At 40.6% G+C, this 18,713-nt stretch overlaps 1 protein-coding gene across 2 annotated transcripts; it reads right to left on the bottom strand.

The window, feature by feature from the left end:
* Positions 1-7: 7 nt before the first annotated feature.
* On the bottom strand, positions 8-17,673 carry LOC134288100 (uncharacterized). 2 transcript variants are annotated; one of them, XM_062851828.1, is made up of 2 exons: positions 14,319-17,673; positions 8-8,008 (listed from the first exon to the last, which is right to left on the bottom strand). In XM_062851828.1, exon 1 carries the CDS (start codon positions 17,647-17,649, stop codon positions 15,604-15,606), a length of 2,046 nt encoding a protein of 681 aa, XP_062707812.1. In that variant the 5' UTR covers positions 17,650-17,673; the 3' UTR covers positions 8-8,008; positions 14,319-15,603. The 2 variants fall into 2 exon arrangements, with proteins under 2 accessions (XP_062707812.1, XP_062707813.1); XM_062851829.1 differs by having other exon boundaries at positions 14,324-17,673.
* Between the last annotated feature and the right edge of the window lie 1,040 nt (positions 17,674-18,713).

Raw genomic sequence — 18,713 nt, 5'->3', positions numbered from 1 at the left:
CAATTCGAGATCATGTCATTATCTGTCACCAGTAGGGATAAAGAGTAATCGTCACACCTTCTTTGTTGCTTGTTTTATGCCTCTTTTGTCTGACAATTCTCTTCACTGGGCAATCCAAAGTTGACTAGTTTGTATGGGAAAACGGCTTTGGTGCATTTTTATTGTCCGATACTGTATGTATTACCCAAGTAACCACAAGCATTGTATCATTGCACGAATTAGACTGAATATCAACCTTTGCAATGCGAAATGCAGAAATTCCACACTTTTCATGCAATAATCCTTTAGATTGGCATTATCAATGTAATGATGCATTGCATTTTTCTTTACATTAGAGTTCATTAAATGGTGATATAAGATACTTCAATAATTCAACACTGCAAAAACTGAACAAATGCAATGCACAAACTAGCAAAGTTTGCTCTAACAATACAATTATAAAAGCTTGACTCTAATGGTAAACACATGAAATTAACCCACCATCAGTCGCATCAAAAAAAGTTACACGAGCGGTCGCGTCGTGTACTCAGTACACGGCATACGCTTTCAATTATGGTTTACATGCTTTACTAGATACAATGTTGGTGTCTTCAGCAAAAATGTCCAACTGGATAATGCGCGTCTGATACTGGACATGTGGAACCGGTCAACACGATCTGGTCCTGTCCCGGGTGTCGGAATGGCCCTCGCGGAAACCTGTTTCGTGGACATTTCAGTTATGGCACCAAAACTAGGCATGCGACGGCTCTATCTTCATGATTTTCCATATCCATTATTTTGGTATCCATGAAAATGACCAGTGACCTCCCTGGCCAACCCGTGGCCACCGGAATGTGCCCTGGAGGAACCTGTTTCGAGGACATTTTGACCATGACACCAAAACTAGGCATGCGACGGCTCTATCGTCATGATTTTTCATAACCATTATCTTAGTAACCATGAAAATGACCAGTGACCTCCCTGGCCAACCCGTGGCCACCGGAATGTGCCCTGGAGGAACCTGTTTCGAGGACATTTTGACCATGACACCAAAACTAGGCATGCGACGGCTCTATCTTCATGATTTTTCATATCCATCACCTTAGTAATCATGAAAATGACCAGTGACCGCCCTGGCTAATCCGTGGCCACCGGAATGTGCCCTGGAGGAACCTGTTTCGAGGACATTTTGACCATGACACCAAAACTAGGCATGCGACGGCTCTATCTTCATGATTTTTCATATCCATCACCTTAGTAATCATGAAAATGACCAGTGACCTCCCTGGCTAACCCGTGGCCACCGGAATGTGCCCTGGAGGAACCTGTTTCGAGGACATTTTGACCATGACACCAAAACTAGGCATGCGACGGCTCTATCTTCATGATTTTTCATATCCATCATCTTAGTAACCATGAAAATGACCCTTGCTAACCCGTGGCCTCCGGAATGTGCCCTGGAGGAACCTGTTTCGAGGAAATTTTGACCATGACACCAAAACTAGGCATGCGACGGCTCTATCTTCATGATTTTTTTCATATCCATCATCTTAGTAAGCATGAAAATGACCAGTGACCTCCCTGTCTAACCCGTGGCCACCGGAATGTGCCCTGGAGGAATCTGTTTCGTGGACATTTTGGCTTTGACGCCAAAACTAGGCATGCGACGGCTCTAGCTTCATGATTTTCCATATCCATCATCTAGGGTAAATCGCCAATTGTTACACACCTTAAAAACTCGCCAATTGTTGCACACCTCATAAGAAAAGCATGGAGTGTGCAACAATTAGCGAGGTTCCAAGGTGTGCAATAACTCTATATGAGGTGGTCATGCTTATAATTTCGCTTATAGCATGGTGAATCCGTTAATTTGATACATATTTGCCTCCCAAAAGCGTTTTTGTATTGTATAAAAATATGTCCAATCTAGTTTTGTAATTTTCGAATAAAAAGAAATAAACGGAGCCGAAATTTTTAGTATTGTGAATTTGGTTACCAACTGATTTGTATACATTCATACCTCGGTATAACGTAGCCTCGATATTACGTAACTCAGTATAACGTAACTTTTACCTTGATATAACGTAACTTTTTTTATGGTTCCAATGTTTTGCTATTTGAATAATAAACGTGATTCACGGAATAGTCTTTATCATATTACGCTCCTCCTGGAACCAAGTCTACTAACCAGTTTAGCGCTATACGAACACTTTCGCAGTTATATGACAGTTTTCGGTGTCAGTAATTTTGTTTAACTGCTAACTGCAACATGTTTACGTTTCACTTATTGAATGAAATTGAGTAACTGCAACGCCTGACAGATGTCGTAAAGCCATCAATTGACGTAAAATGAACGTGAACTCCATGCGACTGTTCATAGGCCAGAGGAACTTATTCACAGCATCAGTTACTTCTGCATTTCGTTATATGAAGATCCTGCTTTTTCTCTTCGTTTAATTCATCCACATTCATCCAATTCCTCCAGCCTATTAGGGCAAACATGGCACATCATTTTGACGTTTGGCGGTGCGATAACTCCAAATTTGTTGAACTCACCGGACTTACAGGTAAAAAGCATTGCAGTTAAAGCGTTTGCACCGACCGAACGTCTACTGTACTTATTCTTGACATATCATTCCTACTGAAACATAGCCTTCCAACTCCAAAAGACATGACAGTAGACAGAAGTGGAAGCAAATTCGGTTTCATGCGATACTGCGAGTTATAACGCCGGGGCAAGTCCGCCCAGTCTTAGAAGAACCCTGCAGAAAATCGCTCAAGAAATTCTCTGATAAATCCCTAGATAAATTTCTTGATAAATTTCTGCCGAAATTTTGTGATATATCCCACGGATGAATTATTTCGGTGGAAATATTTCAAAAGTATTCTATTCTTCCTATCCTATCCTTCTTGACTTTTGAAGATAGGTATATAAAATACAACAATAAAAAAAACATTTAAACAAGGTTAAAAATCATTGTTGAGTGAATAAGATAATTTGGCGGGGGATCTTTTTTGGCTTCGATATAACGTAACTTTGATATATCGTAACGAACATAAAAATGTTGTTACGTTACATCGAGTTATGAATGTATACTAATATTAGTTTGGGCCATCCACGGTACTCACAGCTGCTTAAGAATATTGAAATGTAATGTATAAAAATTACTACTGAATTCGTCAGTAAATTATTGTTCAATATAATAGGGAAGATTTATAAAAAATAACGTCCAAAGAGATTGTAAGGGGAAACATTTTTTGAAAAATCATAAACCAGTCACACTTATTCAAATAAGATGATAAAGTATGCAGCATCTAAATTTTACATTTACATCGTTTTCAACCATATAAGAATCAATCAACTAAACACATGTTGGATGGTAGAGTGATGAATGCAAACTAGAACTGAAATTAGAAAAAAAAATCAATATACTTTATGTTACCACATTGATATCACAGTTGATTGTGGTCAAAGGTTTAGACCTATGGTAGAACCACTGTGCAGCGTCCTTGCATTATAAGAAGTACGCAGTTCGCAAGATTTTTTGGCCTATCTCGATGCGTGGAAAATTCAGGTAAGAAATCGCTCGAGAAATGAGGAAGCTTTTGATTCTTCTTGACTCCAGTACGGAACTGAGAAGATACGTCAAATCAAATGAAGCTCTCTGTGTTGAAGTTCTTGGCCATTCCGGTAAAGAAAAAATAATGAACTGAACGGAAATTACTTGAGCGATACCTAGCGCTAGCATAAACCTTTGGCCACAGGAACATGTTAGAGGACGGCTCTATCTTCATAATTTTTATATTCATTGGCTTGGTAACCGTTGCCCCCAGTGGCCACGAGTGTGACAGATAGGTCACTGATCCTATTTTAATAACGAAGGTGAAAAAACATGAAGAGCCATGGGCAAAATGTATTCGGAACAGGTTTCTTCAGGGCAAATTCCAGTGGCCAGAGGTTAACCAGAGAGATGACTGGCACTGTTCACAGTTACAAAGATGATGTACATGAAACATCATGACGATAGAAAACCACTATATCCTCAGTTGTGAAGGCGTGATTATTCAGTATATGCATGCTGATGGTGACAGGTTCGATTCGCGGTCGGTACTGGAACTTTTTGTAATGGATTTTTTCTTAGCTTTCTTCGTTATAGAGTATCTTTGTGCCTGCTTCACGCTATACACATGCAAAATGATCATATGCAAAGGAAGCTCTCAGTTAATAACAGTGGAAGTGCTCATAGAACATTAAGCTGAGTATCAGGCTTTGCCCCAGTATGGACGTTACACAAAAAAGAAGATGAAGATCATGGAGATAGAGCCCATGCATAGCTGGTAGCCACGGGTTACACAGAGAGGTCACTCGCAGTTTTTTTTCGGTTACAAAGATGATGGATATGGAAAATCATGAAAATAGAACCGTCGCATGCCTAGTTTTGGTGTCATGATCAAAATGTCCTCGAAAAAGTTCCTCCAGGGCACATTCCGGTGGCCACGGGTTAGCCAGGGAGGTCACTGGTCATTTTCATGGTTACTAAGATGATGGATATGAAAAATCATGACGATAGATCCGTCGCATGCCTAGTTTTGGTGTTATGGTCAAAATGTCCTCGAAACAGGTTCCTCCAGGGCACATTCCGGTGGCCACGGGTTGGCCAGGGAGGTCACTGGTCATTTTCATGGTTACTAAAATAGTAGATATGGAAAATCATGAAGATAGAGCCGTCGCAAGCCTAGTTTTGGTGTCATGATCAAAATGTCCTCGAAATAGGTTCCTTCAGGGCACATTCCAGTGGCCACGGGTTGGCCAGGGAGGTCACTGGTCATTTTCATGGTTACTAAAATAATAGATATGGAAAATCATGAATATAGAGGCGTCGCATGCCTAGTTTTGGTGTCATGGTCAAAATGTCCTCGAAACAGGCTCCTCCAGGGCACATTCCGGTGGCCACGGGTTCGCCTGGGAGGTCACTGGTCATTTTCATGGTTACTAAAATAATAGATATGGAAAATCATGAAGATAGAGCCGTCGCATGCCTAGTTTTGGTGTCATGGTCAAAATGTCCTCGACACAGGTTCCTCCAGGGCACATTCCGGTGGCCACGGGTTAGCCAGGGAGGTCACTGGTCAAGTTCATGGTTACTAAGATGATGGTTATAAAAAATCATGACGATAGAGCCGTCGCATACCTAGTTTTGGTGTTATGGTCAAAATGTCCTCGAAACAGGTTCCTCCAGGGCACATTCCGGTGGCCACGGTTAGTCAGGGAGGTCACTGGTTATTTTCATGGTTACCAAAATAATGGATATGGAAAATCATGAAGATAAAGCCGTCACAAGCCTAGTTTTGGTGTCATGGTCAAAATGTCCTCATCACAGATTCCTCCAGGGCACATTCCGGTGGCCACGGGTTAGACAGGGAGGTCACTGGTCATGTTCAAGGTTACTAAGATGATGGTTATGAAAAATCATGACGATAGAGCCGTCGCATGCCTAGTTTTGGTGTCATGGTCAAAATGTCCTCGAAACAGGTTCCTCCAGGGCACATTCCGGTGGCCACGGGTTAGTCAGGGAGGTCACTGGTCATTTTCATGGTTACCAAAATAATGGATATGGAAAATCATGAAGATAGAGCCGTCGCATGCCTAGTTTTGGTGTCATGGTCAAAATGTCCTCGAAACAGGTTCCTCCAGGGCACATTCCGGTGGCCACGGTTAGTCAGGGAGGTCACTGGTTATTTTCATGGTTACCAAAATAATGGATATGGAAAATCATGAAGATAAAGCCGTCACAAGCCTAGTTTTGGTGTCATGGTCAAAATGTCCTCATCACAGATTCCTCCAGGGCACATTCCGGTGGCCACGGGTTAGACAGGGAGGTCACTGGTCATTTTCATAGTTACTAAGATAATGGTTATGAAAAATCATGACGATAGAGCCGTCGCAAGCCTAGTTTTGGTGTCATGGTCAAAATGTCCTCGAAACAGGTTCCTCCAGGGCACATTCCGGTGGCCACGGGTTGGCCAGGGAGGTCACTGGTCATTTTCATGGTTACCAAAATAATGGATATGGAAAATCATGAAGATAGAGCCGTCGCATGCCTAGTTTTGGTGCCATAACTGAAATGTCCACGAAACAGGTTCCCGCGAGGGCCATTCCGACACCCGGGACAGGACCAGATCGTGTTGACTGGCTCCACATGTCCACTATCAGACGCGCATTATCCAGTTGGACATTTTTGCAGAAGACACCAACATTGTATCTAGTAAAGCATATAAACCATAATTGAAAGCCTATGCCGTGTACTGAGTACACGACGCGACCGCTCGTGTAACGGTCTGGTTCACAAAAAAATTACACCAGCGGTCGCGCCGGTGTACTGAGTACACATTCAAAATGTGAGGTTAGAATTACGTAGTTTTCGAGTACTTTCCGTGCATTTTTCCATTTTTTTTTCTGCCTTACTAACAAGAAGAAGAGTGGATCTTGGAATAGGACCAACACCCGGTTTAATTTGGTGCGAATTTCGATTATTTTTTGCATTTTTCTGAGATGCGTGTACTCAGTACACGCAAGCAACTGATGGTGGGTTAAGAAGATTAACAACTTTACGGTCAACTCAAGCGGTCTTCAACGTTTCTGGTTCGACTCCAGGCCAACTTAATCCCCGTTTGAGCCACCGATCGACGACAGCAAAACCTTTTTAGAGATGACCTTTTCTCTTTTCTGTAGGCTGCTATCACATGCCAATAATGATGGAAACCACAATTAGCATATGAGCAGTATGCGAAGCTAAGGGTGTTTTAATCGTGCTTTTAATTTTCTTATATTGATTAAATATATTCGAAAATGCATAATGTATTTATCAGTAATTTATCAGATTGTGATAAATTACTGCATTCTATTACATAGTCGTTTTGCCCTCTACTGCAATGATTGAGACAGAAGAACAGTTTCCTTTAAGGGCGGACGGGACGGTCGAGGAAATATCCGCCATTGCTCTGTTTCTACTAAGATGGTAATCTCAGATTCTACTTCATATAATGGAACAAAAATCTATCATTATGTATGCTCACTTGCAGTGCATATGCTGATTGTTTTTCAGCCTCATCTGTGCGATAGAAATCGAGATTACCATCTTCAAAATCGCGAGGCAAATTGTTAGAAAGAGAGGGAAGATAGGAAAAATAACACAGCGTCCCGATTCACCTTAAGTTAATGAAATTTCTGTTGTTATCACTGCAGCAGAAACGGTCCAAGGCGCGTATGGAACTCATCTAGCGGTCTTTAACAATTCTGGTTGGACTCCCGACCCGGCGAAAAAAAATAATGGTCAAAACATTCATGTGGGCATCAGTACCGTCGATAACGAAACCGGTGCAACAAATAGATTTTTGTTTTGGTTTTTCTAGTTGCACGTATCAAGCATGTGCAAATGCAAATGTACAGCACATGCATTTATGTTACCGTCGTTGGGGGTGAGAATGGTTAAAAAAAAGGATACTCAAATATTGTTTGTTAAATAACATATGCAATTGAAATCGGAATAACTTTTTATTTGGTATGTATACTCTCCTATGTGGTAATGATAGTTTAGCAAGAAAGTATCACGTTATATGAATTGCCTACTAAACTACAAATGATTGAAAATTGACCCAATCTCACCCCTTAGAGGGGATGAGAATGGGTCAAAGTATTCGAAATCACCTATCTAAGAATATAAGTTAATTTTAATAATCATATCTAGTAAACCTACTTAAAACATAATGTAATCATGACGAATAAAAACTTAGGTAATTTTAAAAGATGATTAATCCACCTAAAAGGGCTAATACAACCGAACAAATGGTTGAAATTTGACAAAATATCGTTTGCATACTGTATCACCATTTTTTGCCATCATCATCCTCATTAAGAGTTTCAACCTCCATGAGAGGAGGGGAGATTACAATGAGGGAGGGGCGCATTGAAAGATTGATTGTAAAAAAAACATGATAGTTTTAGTATACTGCATAAGAAATGTTTAACCTTCTCAGTACCAGGTGCCAACATCAAAAGTTTAAAAATCTGTAACTTTGTCAAATTTCATCCGATTTTGATGAAAATTTTACAGAAAATCACAAATGAGTTGAATTTTAGACATATGCTATGGAACCATAAAAGTTCACCGTTGTTCCGGATTTAGGCCGGAAAAACCTGGGGTACCCTAGGTACCGAAACAGGGACTTTTTGAGAAAAACACTCGAAAACGTGTTGAAATTCGCAACAAATCAATTAATTTGAAATCTTTATTCAAGCACACCTGTACATGCACGGTTTTGCGACAGTAGAACATGTTCCGGCCGCGTAGCAGGCCGGAACCGGTTCCGGTAGGGACCCAAAGGGGACACTTTCTGAATTTCACAGAACCACATCGTTCGACGGCTCAAAATTCATGATTTTTCATGTGGATCTCAATAGGCATAGTGCCGATGTCCAACAAAGGATCTGGCCACTTCCGGATATTCCGGAACCGGTTCCGGTAGGGACCCAAAGCGGACACTTTCTGAATTTCACAGATCCTCATCGTTCGACGGCTTAAATTTCATGATTTTTTATCTAGAATCTAATAGTCATAGTACCAATGATCAAAAAAAGTTTTGGCCACTTCCGGATATTCCGGAACCGGTTCCGATAAGAACCAAAAGAGGACACTTTCTGAATTTCAAAGAACAACATCGTTCGACGGTTCAAAATTCATGATTTTTCATCTGGATGCCAATAGGCATAGTGTCGATGTCCAACAAAGGATCTGGCCACTTCCTGTATATTCCGGAACTGGTTCCGGTAGGGACTCAAAGGGGACACTTTCTGAGTTTCACAGAACCACATCGTTCGACGGCTCAAAATTCATGATTTTTCATCTGGATGTCAATAGGCATAGTGCCGATGTTCGACAATGGTTCTGGCCACTTCCGGATATTCTGGAACCGGTTCCGGTAGGGACCCAAAGGGAACACTTTCTGAATTTCACATAACCACATCGTTCGACGGCTTAAATTTCATGATTTTTTATCTAGAATCCTATAGCTATAGTGCCAATGATCAAAAAAAGTTTTGTTCACTTCCGGATATTCCGGAACCGGTTCCGGTAAGAACCAAAAGAGGACACTTTCTGAATTTCAAAGAACCACATCGTTCGACGGTTCAAAATTCATGATTTTTCATCTGGATGTCAATAGACATAGTGCCGATGACCAATAATTGATCTGGCCACTTCCTGGATATTCCGGAACCGGTTCCGGTAGGGACTCAAAGGGGACACTTTCTGAGTTTCAAAGAACCACATCGTTCGACGGCTCAAAATTCATGATTTTTCATCTGGATGTCAATAGGCATAGTACCGATGTTCGACAATGGTTCTGGCCACATCCGGATATTCTGGAACCGGTTCCGGTACAGACCCAAAGGGGACACTTTCTGAATTTCACAGAACCACATCGTTCGACGGCTCAAATTTCATGATTTTTTTATCTAGAAGCCAATAGTCTTGGTTCTGGTCACTTCAAGATATCCCGGAACCGGTGCCGGTGGGGACCCAAAAGCTACACTTTATGTAATTCACAGAACTACATCGTTCGACTCATAGTTCATAATTTTTCATCTGGATATCAATATGCATAATGCCGACTGTGGACAATGGATCTGGCCACTTCCGGATATTCCAGGAACGGTTTCGGTAGAGACCTAAAGAGGACACTATCAGAATTTCACGTAAGCCTCGCATTCGATGTTGTCAAAATTCATGATTTTTTATCTAGTAGCTAATAGTCGTAGAGCCAATGATCAAACATGGTTTTGGTCACTACCGGATGTTCCAGAACCTGTGCCAGTAGGGATCCAAAAGGAACACTTTCAGATTTTTACGTAACCTCATCATTCAACGGTTCAAAATACATGATTTCTCATCTGAGTATCAATAGGCATAGAATAGCACGATGGCCAATAATTGATTTGACCCCTTCCGAATATTCCAGAAACTAAGCCAAACTCAAACGAATCTGAAGGGGATTTCCAGCAAGAATACCAAGAGATATTCATAGAAGGAGCAGTAGAGAAATTCTGAAGGAATCCCTATAAAAAATCTCAGCCTGAATTTCTATTGGAATTCATAGTTACAGTAGAGACTGCTGCATGAATCCCATATAAAATATAACATGAATCCCAGCCAGAATTTTAAGAGATAAACTCTAAGAGAGGAATTCCTGGAGGAATTCTTGGGAAAATCTTTGCAGGTATCACATGAGGATTTTTATGAGAAGAAGGCAGACATTCTTGCGATTTTCCAAGCGGAATTGGTGTTGAATTTTTTTGGAAAATGTCTGTAAAAATCACAGAGGGAACTTCCCTAGAAGAACTACTGAAGGGATTCTTATAGAAATCCGTGAAGAAATGCCAAGGGGATCTCTTGAAGGAATCCATGGAAAAATCTTTAAAAAATCCACTTGACGTGTCTCCATAAATGCCTGATGGGAGATTCTTTATGAGAGTGCTCATCCAGAGGCTTCTCCAAATATTCCTATACAAATCCGTACTGTGATTGTAAAATTATTCCCGTGATTGTTCCCAAAGAATTCCATCCGGTCATCCAAGTGCATTCCACCAGAAATTCCTGAATAAATACCAGCAGCATTCCTGCAGAAATTTGCCGTGATTATTTCCGCAAGAATACTTAATTATCAAGTGGTCCACTAATCAAGTTAGATTCTAAAATTTAAAAAAAAATCTGGATAATACTTATTACATTTTTTTTTAAATATCTGCAGGAGTCTCAGGATGCTTTTTTTGTAGGAATCTCATCTATAATTACATAGAGAACTACAGCAACAATATCTGGAGGAGTTCTAGTATCGCTCAAGGAATTTGTCCAATAATTCTCATGGGATTTATCAAAGGACTCTGCCAGGTAATCTTTTTGGTTTTTTTCCATATTGAGATGCAGGCTCTGTTCCACTTAGAGCGTTATTCCAATAAGAAAAAAACAACAGAAGGAGGTAAATTTCATCACAAAGAATAACTTAGAAGAACGCATGAAAATTCCTAAAAAAATCCCTAGGAAATGTTATAACAAAAAAATAATAATTTCAAGGGATCATCCACAAAAAACGACACAATTCTGGAAATTGAGCACTCGGTGGCCATATCCAATAACTCCTAAACGGTCTAAAACTGTTGATAATCAGTGTAAGATGGTGGGGGAGTAAATTTTAATGGAAATAGAATGAATTTAATTGCGAATGTATATGGAAAATACGCTGTGTACCAAAAAAAAAAAACAACAACCATTTTTATAAGAATCTGACCCAGTGACCCACCGGAATAAATCCGGCCACAGGGACCATTCCGACGTTCTCTGTTCACTTTCACAAACTAGAAATATGTATGTACGAGTAAACTGTAGAAAATATATTCAAATTCGTTGAGTATTTACTAAAAGTAGTATAAGTTCGTTTGCGCTGACCCAAGCCGATATGGGTTAAAGCCATAAACACATATAAAATATTATCAGCAGTGGCGATTATCTAACCTCAGATGTACCTGTTCTACGAGTACTAATTTTTAAATTTTATGAATTAATGAGATGTTGTAGGTTTAGATTGATGTAAAATAATGATTTCAAATATTTTCGTTTTGTTATTGATCATAAATTCACCGCAATGACTGATTTCTAAATCGTAGCACAGGTAAAAAGTGAGGTTACAAGACTCCTGATTATCAGTACCTGGTGCAGTTTCAGCATAATCCATACAGTTGAACTACCGAATTATTGAACGATTTGTCATATTTATTGTAAACAAAAATACATTTGCATTATAGGGTTTAATATTCTTCAAATAAAGGATCTTATTTTGGGCACTTTCTGCTATAACTAAATCGATTTCAAAAACTGCGCTGCGTGGCTCTTCGGTGACACATGTGCTGCTTAGGATGACTAATGAATGGAAGAAAAGTCATGCATTTTGAGCTGTTGCACGATGGGGTTACGTAAAATTCTGAAAGTGTCCTCTTGGATCCCTAGCGGAACCGATTCCGCAACATCCGGAAGTGGCCAGCTTCTTGATAAAAAAAATCATGAATTTTGATTAAACGAACGAGGGGGTTATTGATAGTGTTCTATTTGGGCTCTAATTGGAATCCCGGAATATTCTGAAGTGCCCAGATCTATTGTCCGCCATTGGCACTATACCTATTTACATCAAGATAAATAATCATGAATTTTGAGCCGTCGAACGATTTGGTTTTGTGAAATACAGAAAATGCCCCCTTTGGGTCCCTACCGAAACCGGTTCCGGAATATGCGGAAGTGGTCCGAACCATATTTGATCATTGGCGCTATGTCTATTGGTTTCTAGATAAAACATCACGAAATTTGAGCCGTCGAACGATGTGGCTCTGTAAAACTCAGAAAGTGTCCCCTTTGGGTCCCTACCGAAACCGGTTCTGGAATATCCGGAAGTGTTCAGATCAATTATTGGCCATCGGCACTATGTCTATTGACATCTAGATGAAAAATCATGAATTTTGAACCGTCGAACAATGTGGTTCTTTGAAATTCAGAAAGTGTGCTCTTTGGGTCCCTACCGAAACCGGTTCCGGAACACCCGGAAGTGGCCAAAACATGTTTCGATCATTGGTACTATGGCTATTGGCTTCTAGATAAAAAATCATGAAATTTAAGCCGTCGAACGATGTGGATCTGTGAAACTCAGAAAGTGTCCGCTTTGGGTCCCTACCGGAACCGGTTCCGGAATATCCTGAAGTGGCCAGAACCATTGTCGAATATCGGTACTATGCCTATTGACATCCAGATGAAAAATCATGAATTTTGAGCCGTCGAACGATGTGGTTCTTTGAATTTCAGAAAGTGTCCTCTTTTGGTTCTTACCGGAATCGGTTCCGGAATATCCGGAAGTGGCCAAAACTTTTTTTGATCATTGGCACTATGACTATTGGATTCTAGATAAAAAATCATGAATTTTGAGCCGTCGAACGATGTGGTTCTGTGAAACTCAGAAAGTGTCCCCTTTGAGTCCCTACCGGAACCGGTTCCGGAAAATCCAGGAAGTGGCCAGATCAATTATTGGTCATCGGCACTATGTCTATTGACATCCAGATGAAAAATCATGAATTTTGAGCCGTCGAACGATGTAATTCTTTGAAATTCAGAAAGTGTCCGCTTTTGGTTCTTACCGGAACCGGTTCCGGAATATCCGGAAGTGGCCAAAACTTTTTTTGATCATTGACACTATGGCTATAGGATTCTAGATAAAAAATCATGAAATTTAAGCCATCGAACGATGTGGTTCTGTGAAATTCAGAAAGTGTCCCCTTTGGGTCCCTACCGGAACCGGTTCCAGAATATCCGGAAGTGGCCAGAACCATTGTCGAACATCGGCACTATGCCTATTGACATCCAGATGAAAAATCATGAATTTTGAGCCGTCGAACGATGTGGTTCTGTGAAACTCAGAAAGTGTCCCCTTTGAGTCCCTACCGGAACCGGTTCCGGAATATCCAGGAAGTGGCCAGATCAATTATTGGTCATCGGCACTATGTCTATTGGCATCCAGATGAAAAATCATGAATTTTGAACCGTCGAACGATGTTGTTCTTTGAAATTCAGAAAGTGTCCTCTTTTGGTTCTTACCGGAACCGGTTCCGGAATATCCGGAAGTGGCCAAAACTTTTTTTGATCATTGGCACTATGACTATTAGATTCTAGATAAAAAATCATGAAATTTAAGCCGTCGAACGATGAGGATCTGTGAAATTCAGAAAGTGTCCACTTTGGGTCCCTACCGGAACCGGTTCCGGAATATCCGGAAGTGGCCAGATCCTTTGTTGGACATCGACACTATGCCTATTGAGATCCACATGAAAAATCATGAATTTTGAGCCGTCGAACGATGTTGTTCTGTGAAATTCATAAAGTGTCCCCTTTGGGTCCCTACCGGAACCGGTTCCGGCCTGCTACGCGGCCGGAACATGTTCTACTGTCGCAGAACCGTGCATGTACAGGTGTGCTTGAATAAAGATTTAAAATTAATTGATTTGTTGCGAATTTCAACACGTTTTCGAGTGTTTTTCTCAAAAAGTCCCTGTTTCGGTACCTAGGGTACCCCAGGTTTTTCCGGCCTAAATCCGGAACAACGGTGAACTTTTATGGTTCCATAGCATATGTCTAAAATTCAACTCATTTGTGATTTTCTGTAAAATTTTCATCAAAATCGGATGAAATTTGACAAAGTTACAGATTTTTAAACTTCTGATGTTGGCACCTGGTACTGTGAAGGTTAACCAAACCCTCCGTTATAAACTCTTATGTACATGATCATTGGCCTCTATATTGCTAAAACAAATCACTCCATCTCAAGATAGAGGGTCGTTCAAATATTGACCAATCCAAATTCCTGTGTGGTAGTGGTTTGTGTTCAGATTTCCCGTGTTAATCTATCTGTAAGAACTTTGGACGCAGTGGCTTAATTTCCCCAACAGGGGAGGAAAAAAAAATCTGTAAGAACTTTGTAAACATCTTTTGTTCTCACGTATATGGATAGGCTTGCATTAGGTTTCGTGAGACATTTCTTGGACAACTCAATTGTGTTAAGTCTATTTTGTGAGCTTACGACATTGCAGTACACTAAAGATTAGCTGATGATTAGAGGAGCTGTCCAAACGCATGGGTGTATTGTTATAAATGATTTTATGCACTAAGCGTATTAAAACACTCGTTTGACACTTCTCGACATATTTTTGGAAGAAAGCGTGCTTTTATGAAGATACGGTGAACATGGCACCACTCTAACGACAAATGGGGACTGGATAATAAGTTGAGTTTTTAGTTAAGGTTATGTGCACTCGATAACTTACTTGACCCAATCTCACCCCCATTCTTAATATTTAGACATAGGGTCGACAATATTGAGTTTTTAAATAAAAAGAGCAATGACAGCCCGCTTTTTTCATTACATCAACCAGGTAATACCTACAGCTATCCACTTATAAGAAAATTTATGGTTAGGTACTTGTGTTAAACATAACGAAGGAGAAATTTTTTTCAAAGTGATTTACAAGTAGTTTCGTCATATAAGTTTAGCCACAAATTTAATAAAAAAAAAAAGATTATTGCAGAAAATCTTATTCTGCATCATGACGTGTAAAAACATCTCCTCTTTGAAATAATATAAAGTTTTAAATATAAATTAACGATAGTTAATGAGCTATTTCAAATGTTATGTTTCTCTGTTTTGACCCAATCTCACCCCCCAGACCCATTGTCACCCCCATCTACGGTACTTTAGCAATGGCTCTTATCGTTGTTTTGATCACCGTTTACTTTATCTTCATGGGATTCAATTGGTGTTTTTCGGTGATGATTTAAAACTCATTTTTACTCTTCTTTACGTTTCAACCTACTTTATTGCTTTCGGTCATCTTCAGAACTGTCAGATTAAATAATACAAAATACAAATCACAAATTACAAACATTATAAACATTCAAAATTTTACAATACAAACACTTACAATTCCGCCGGACGTTCGTTTGTCAAGGCGGTACACTTAATTCTAAAATCGTTTCGTTTTTAAGTAATATGTCCTCGTCTCTCTTGCTGTCGTCGTGTTCGTCGTTGTTCGTCTTTTAGTTTGTTAATCAAGTTGTTGTATGTGTTCGAAAACCCGTCTACGTCACGCTGTAAATTAACCGTCGTTTCGTTGTTGATCTTTATGTGGACCACTTCAGCAGCCAATCTGCTTGCATCATTATTTATTCTCTCTAGGATCCGAGTTCGAGAGAAGTCAAAGTGATGCCCGTTGTCTACCGCGTGTTGCGTGAGTCCCGTAGCTGAAGCGTTGGTGCGTATCGAGTTTTTGTGTTGCGTTATGCGCTTGTCCAGTGTTTGAGAGGTTTGTCCGATGTATTCCTTGTTTTCGCATGCTCCACAAGGAATACTGTATACCACGTTTGTTTGTTTCATGTGTGGTATTGGGTCTTTCAATTTTGTGAAGACCGTGTTCTTCACTTTATCACATGGTTTGAAAGACGCTGTGATATCGTGTTTTCGCAACGTTTTGTTCACCTTCTCGCTTAAACCAGGGATGTATGGGATGGACACATACCTTTTTTGTTCCCCATTCTCGCGTTCGTTCTCAAGAGTGTTGTATATGAGATGAACCCGACGCTTTATCGTGCGTTGGATGAGGTTCTCTGGATAATTATTATTGCGGAGAATGTGTTTGACCATTCGAATGCTTTCCTCCCTTCGTTCGACATCTGTTAGCTTCAGTGCTCGGTCAATAAGCGCGATCATAGTGTTCATTTTGTGCGTGTGCGGGCTCTCTGAGTTGTAGTCCAGGTATCTGCCGTCACGTTGTTTTGGAAACCAAATTTTTCTAATTCTCTCACCCTCTCTCGAGAGCGTGAGATCCAGAAACCGGAGTGACTCGTTCGTTTCTTGGTCCACGGTGAAATTCAGTTTCTCATCCACTGCGTTGAACTGTTCCACCACCTTCTCCACTTCCTCTCTTCTGCCGACTACGAAGCAATCGTCGACGTACCTTCTGTAGTATGAGATGGTGATGTTGTTCTCCTCCAGCTGTGTTATGGCCTCCTGTTCCACCTTTTCCATGATGATGTTGGCTACAACCGGTGAAAGGGGGGATCCCATGGGCACCCCCGCTGTTTGGCTGTAGAATTTTCCTTCATATTGGAAGAAAGATGCCTCAAGAACCGTCTTCATTGCATGTTTGAAACTTTCCCAAGGAATAGTGGTGCATTCTTGTAGTTGTTCCCACTTTTCTTCTACGAGTTCGTATACTTTCTCAACTGGAACGTTGGTGTAAAGTGATACTACATCCAAGGAGTAGATGATACTGCCTTCTGGAATCACTACGGTCGAGATTTCTTCCGCAAATTCGAAACTGTTTTTGACGTGATATTGTGTTTTCCCCACTATACTACCCAAGATGTTCGCTAAGAACTGGGCCATGCGATACGTTGCAGAACCAATGGTCGAAACCACTGGTCTGAGAGGTCTGTTGGTTTTATGGATTTTTGGCAGGCCATAAATTCTTGGAGGATGGCAGTTAAACACTTTGAGACGATTTTTTGTCTGTGTGTCTATGTGTCCATCTTTCCACCATTGTTCAATTATCGTATTGAGTTTTCTCAAGGTTCTATTCGTGGGGTTGTCGTTTAGCAGTTTATAGGTGTTCGTATCACTCACCATTTCCGCCATCTTTTCACGATACTCCGAGGCTGCCAACACGACCGTCTTATTCCCTTTATCCGCTTTCGTTACGTACAGTTCGGGATGTTCCTTCAAGAATTTTCGGCTTTTCAGTACGTCTTTGAGTATCCACTCGTTTTCTTTCGTCATGGGCTGTCGTTGATAGTTGACGTAGTTCGACATGATCGTAGATATTTCCCCTCTGATGTGTTCTGCTTCGGGGATTCGCCTGATCGCTGTCTCCACGTCGGCCACGAATCTCACGTATGGAATCGTCTTCTTGTTCTGGATGTTGAAGTTCGGTCCGAGAAGAAGGGTTCTCTCCACGAAGTCCGGTAGTTCTACGTTGGTCGTGTTCTCAATCCATTCGTGATTCCGATGTTGGTTCCGAATTTTCTCCATCTTCAGTGCTTCCAGTTTCTTCTTTTCCCCGTTTTTGATTTGTTGTACGTATTTCTGGCGCTCTTTTCCACCATTGTTGTCACATATCGCCAGTCTTCGACGGTGATTGCCTCTTCGATTTTTCTTCTTAGGTACTGCTTTCGATCTTTCAACTGTCGTAGCGTTCTTTTGGAGTCCTGGATGGTAACACTGATGATTTTGATCTTGTGTTTGTGGACCATTTTTGTCAATTTATCGATTGATGTGGCGTTCCCCAAGTCTAAGCTGAGCTTGTAGTTTAGGCACTTTGGGACAAGCTTCAGCCTTCTGCAGTTCAACATGAACTTCAAACGGTTTTTTGTTTTTGACACCTTCAGCGCCGTTTTCAGCAGAGATTTTACCCAGCTGCCTACTTGTCTTCCGTATTTTCTGCTCACGGTTTTCACGAAAAACATCTTGTTCTTCGTTTCTCTTTTCTTCACCAAACTATTTTATCTTATCGTTGTTTTGATCACCGTTTACTTTATCTTCATGGGATTCAATTGGTGTTTTTCGGTGATGATTTAAAACTCATTTTTACTCTTCTTTACGTTTCAACCTACTTTATTGCTTTCGGTCATCTTCAGAACTGTCAGATTAAATAATACAAAATACAAATCACAAATTACAAACATTATAAACATTCAAAATTTTACAATACAAACACTTACAATTCCGCCGGACGTTCGTTTGTCAAGGCGGTACACTTAATTCTAAAATCGTTTCGTTTTTAAGTAATATGTCCTCGTCTCTCTTGCTGTCGTCGTGTTCGTCGTTGTTCGTCTTTTAGTTTGTTAATCAAGTTGTTGTATGTGTTCGAAAACCCGTCTACGTCACGCTGTAAATTAACCGTCGTTTCGTTGTTGATCTTTATGTGGACCACTTCAGCAGCCAATCTGCTTGCATCATTATTTATTCTCTCTAGGATCCGAGTTCGAGAGAAGTCAAAGTGATGCCCGTTGTCTACCGCGTGTTGCGTGAGTCCCGCACAAGATCCCCCACAAGATCAAAATCATCAGTGTTACCATCCAGGACTCCAAAAGAAC

Source organism: Aedes albopictus, chromosome 2 (assembly GCF_035046485.1).
Source record: "Aedes albopictus strain Foshan chromosome 2, AalbF5, whole genome shotgun sequence".
Classification (NCBI taxonomy): Eukaryota; Metazoa; Arthropoda; class Insecta; order Diptera; family Culicidae; genus Aedes; species Aedes albopictus.
The sequence above is the reverse complement of the archived record's forward strand: the minus strand, read 5'-3'. Positions and strand labels throughout refer to the sequence as shown.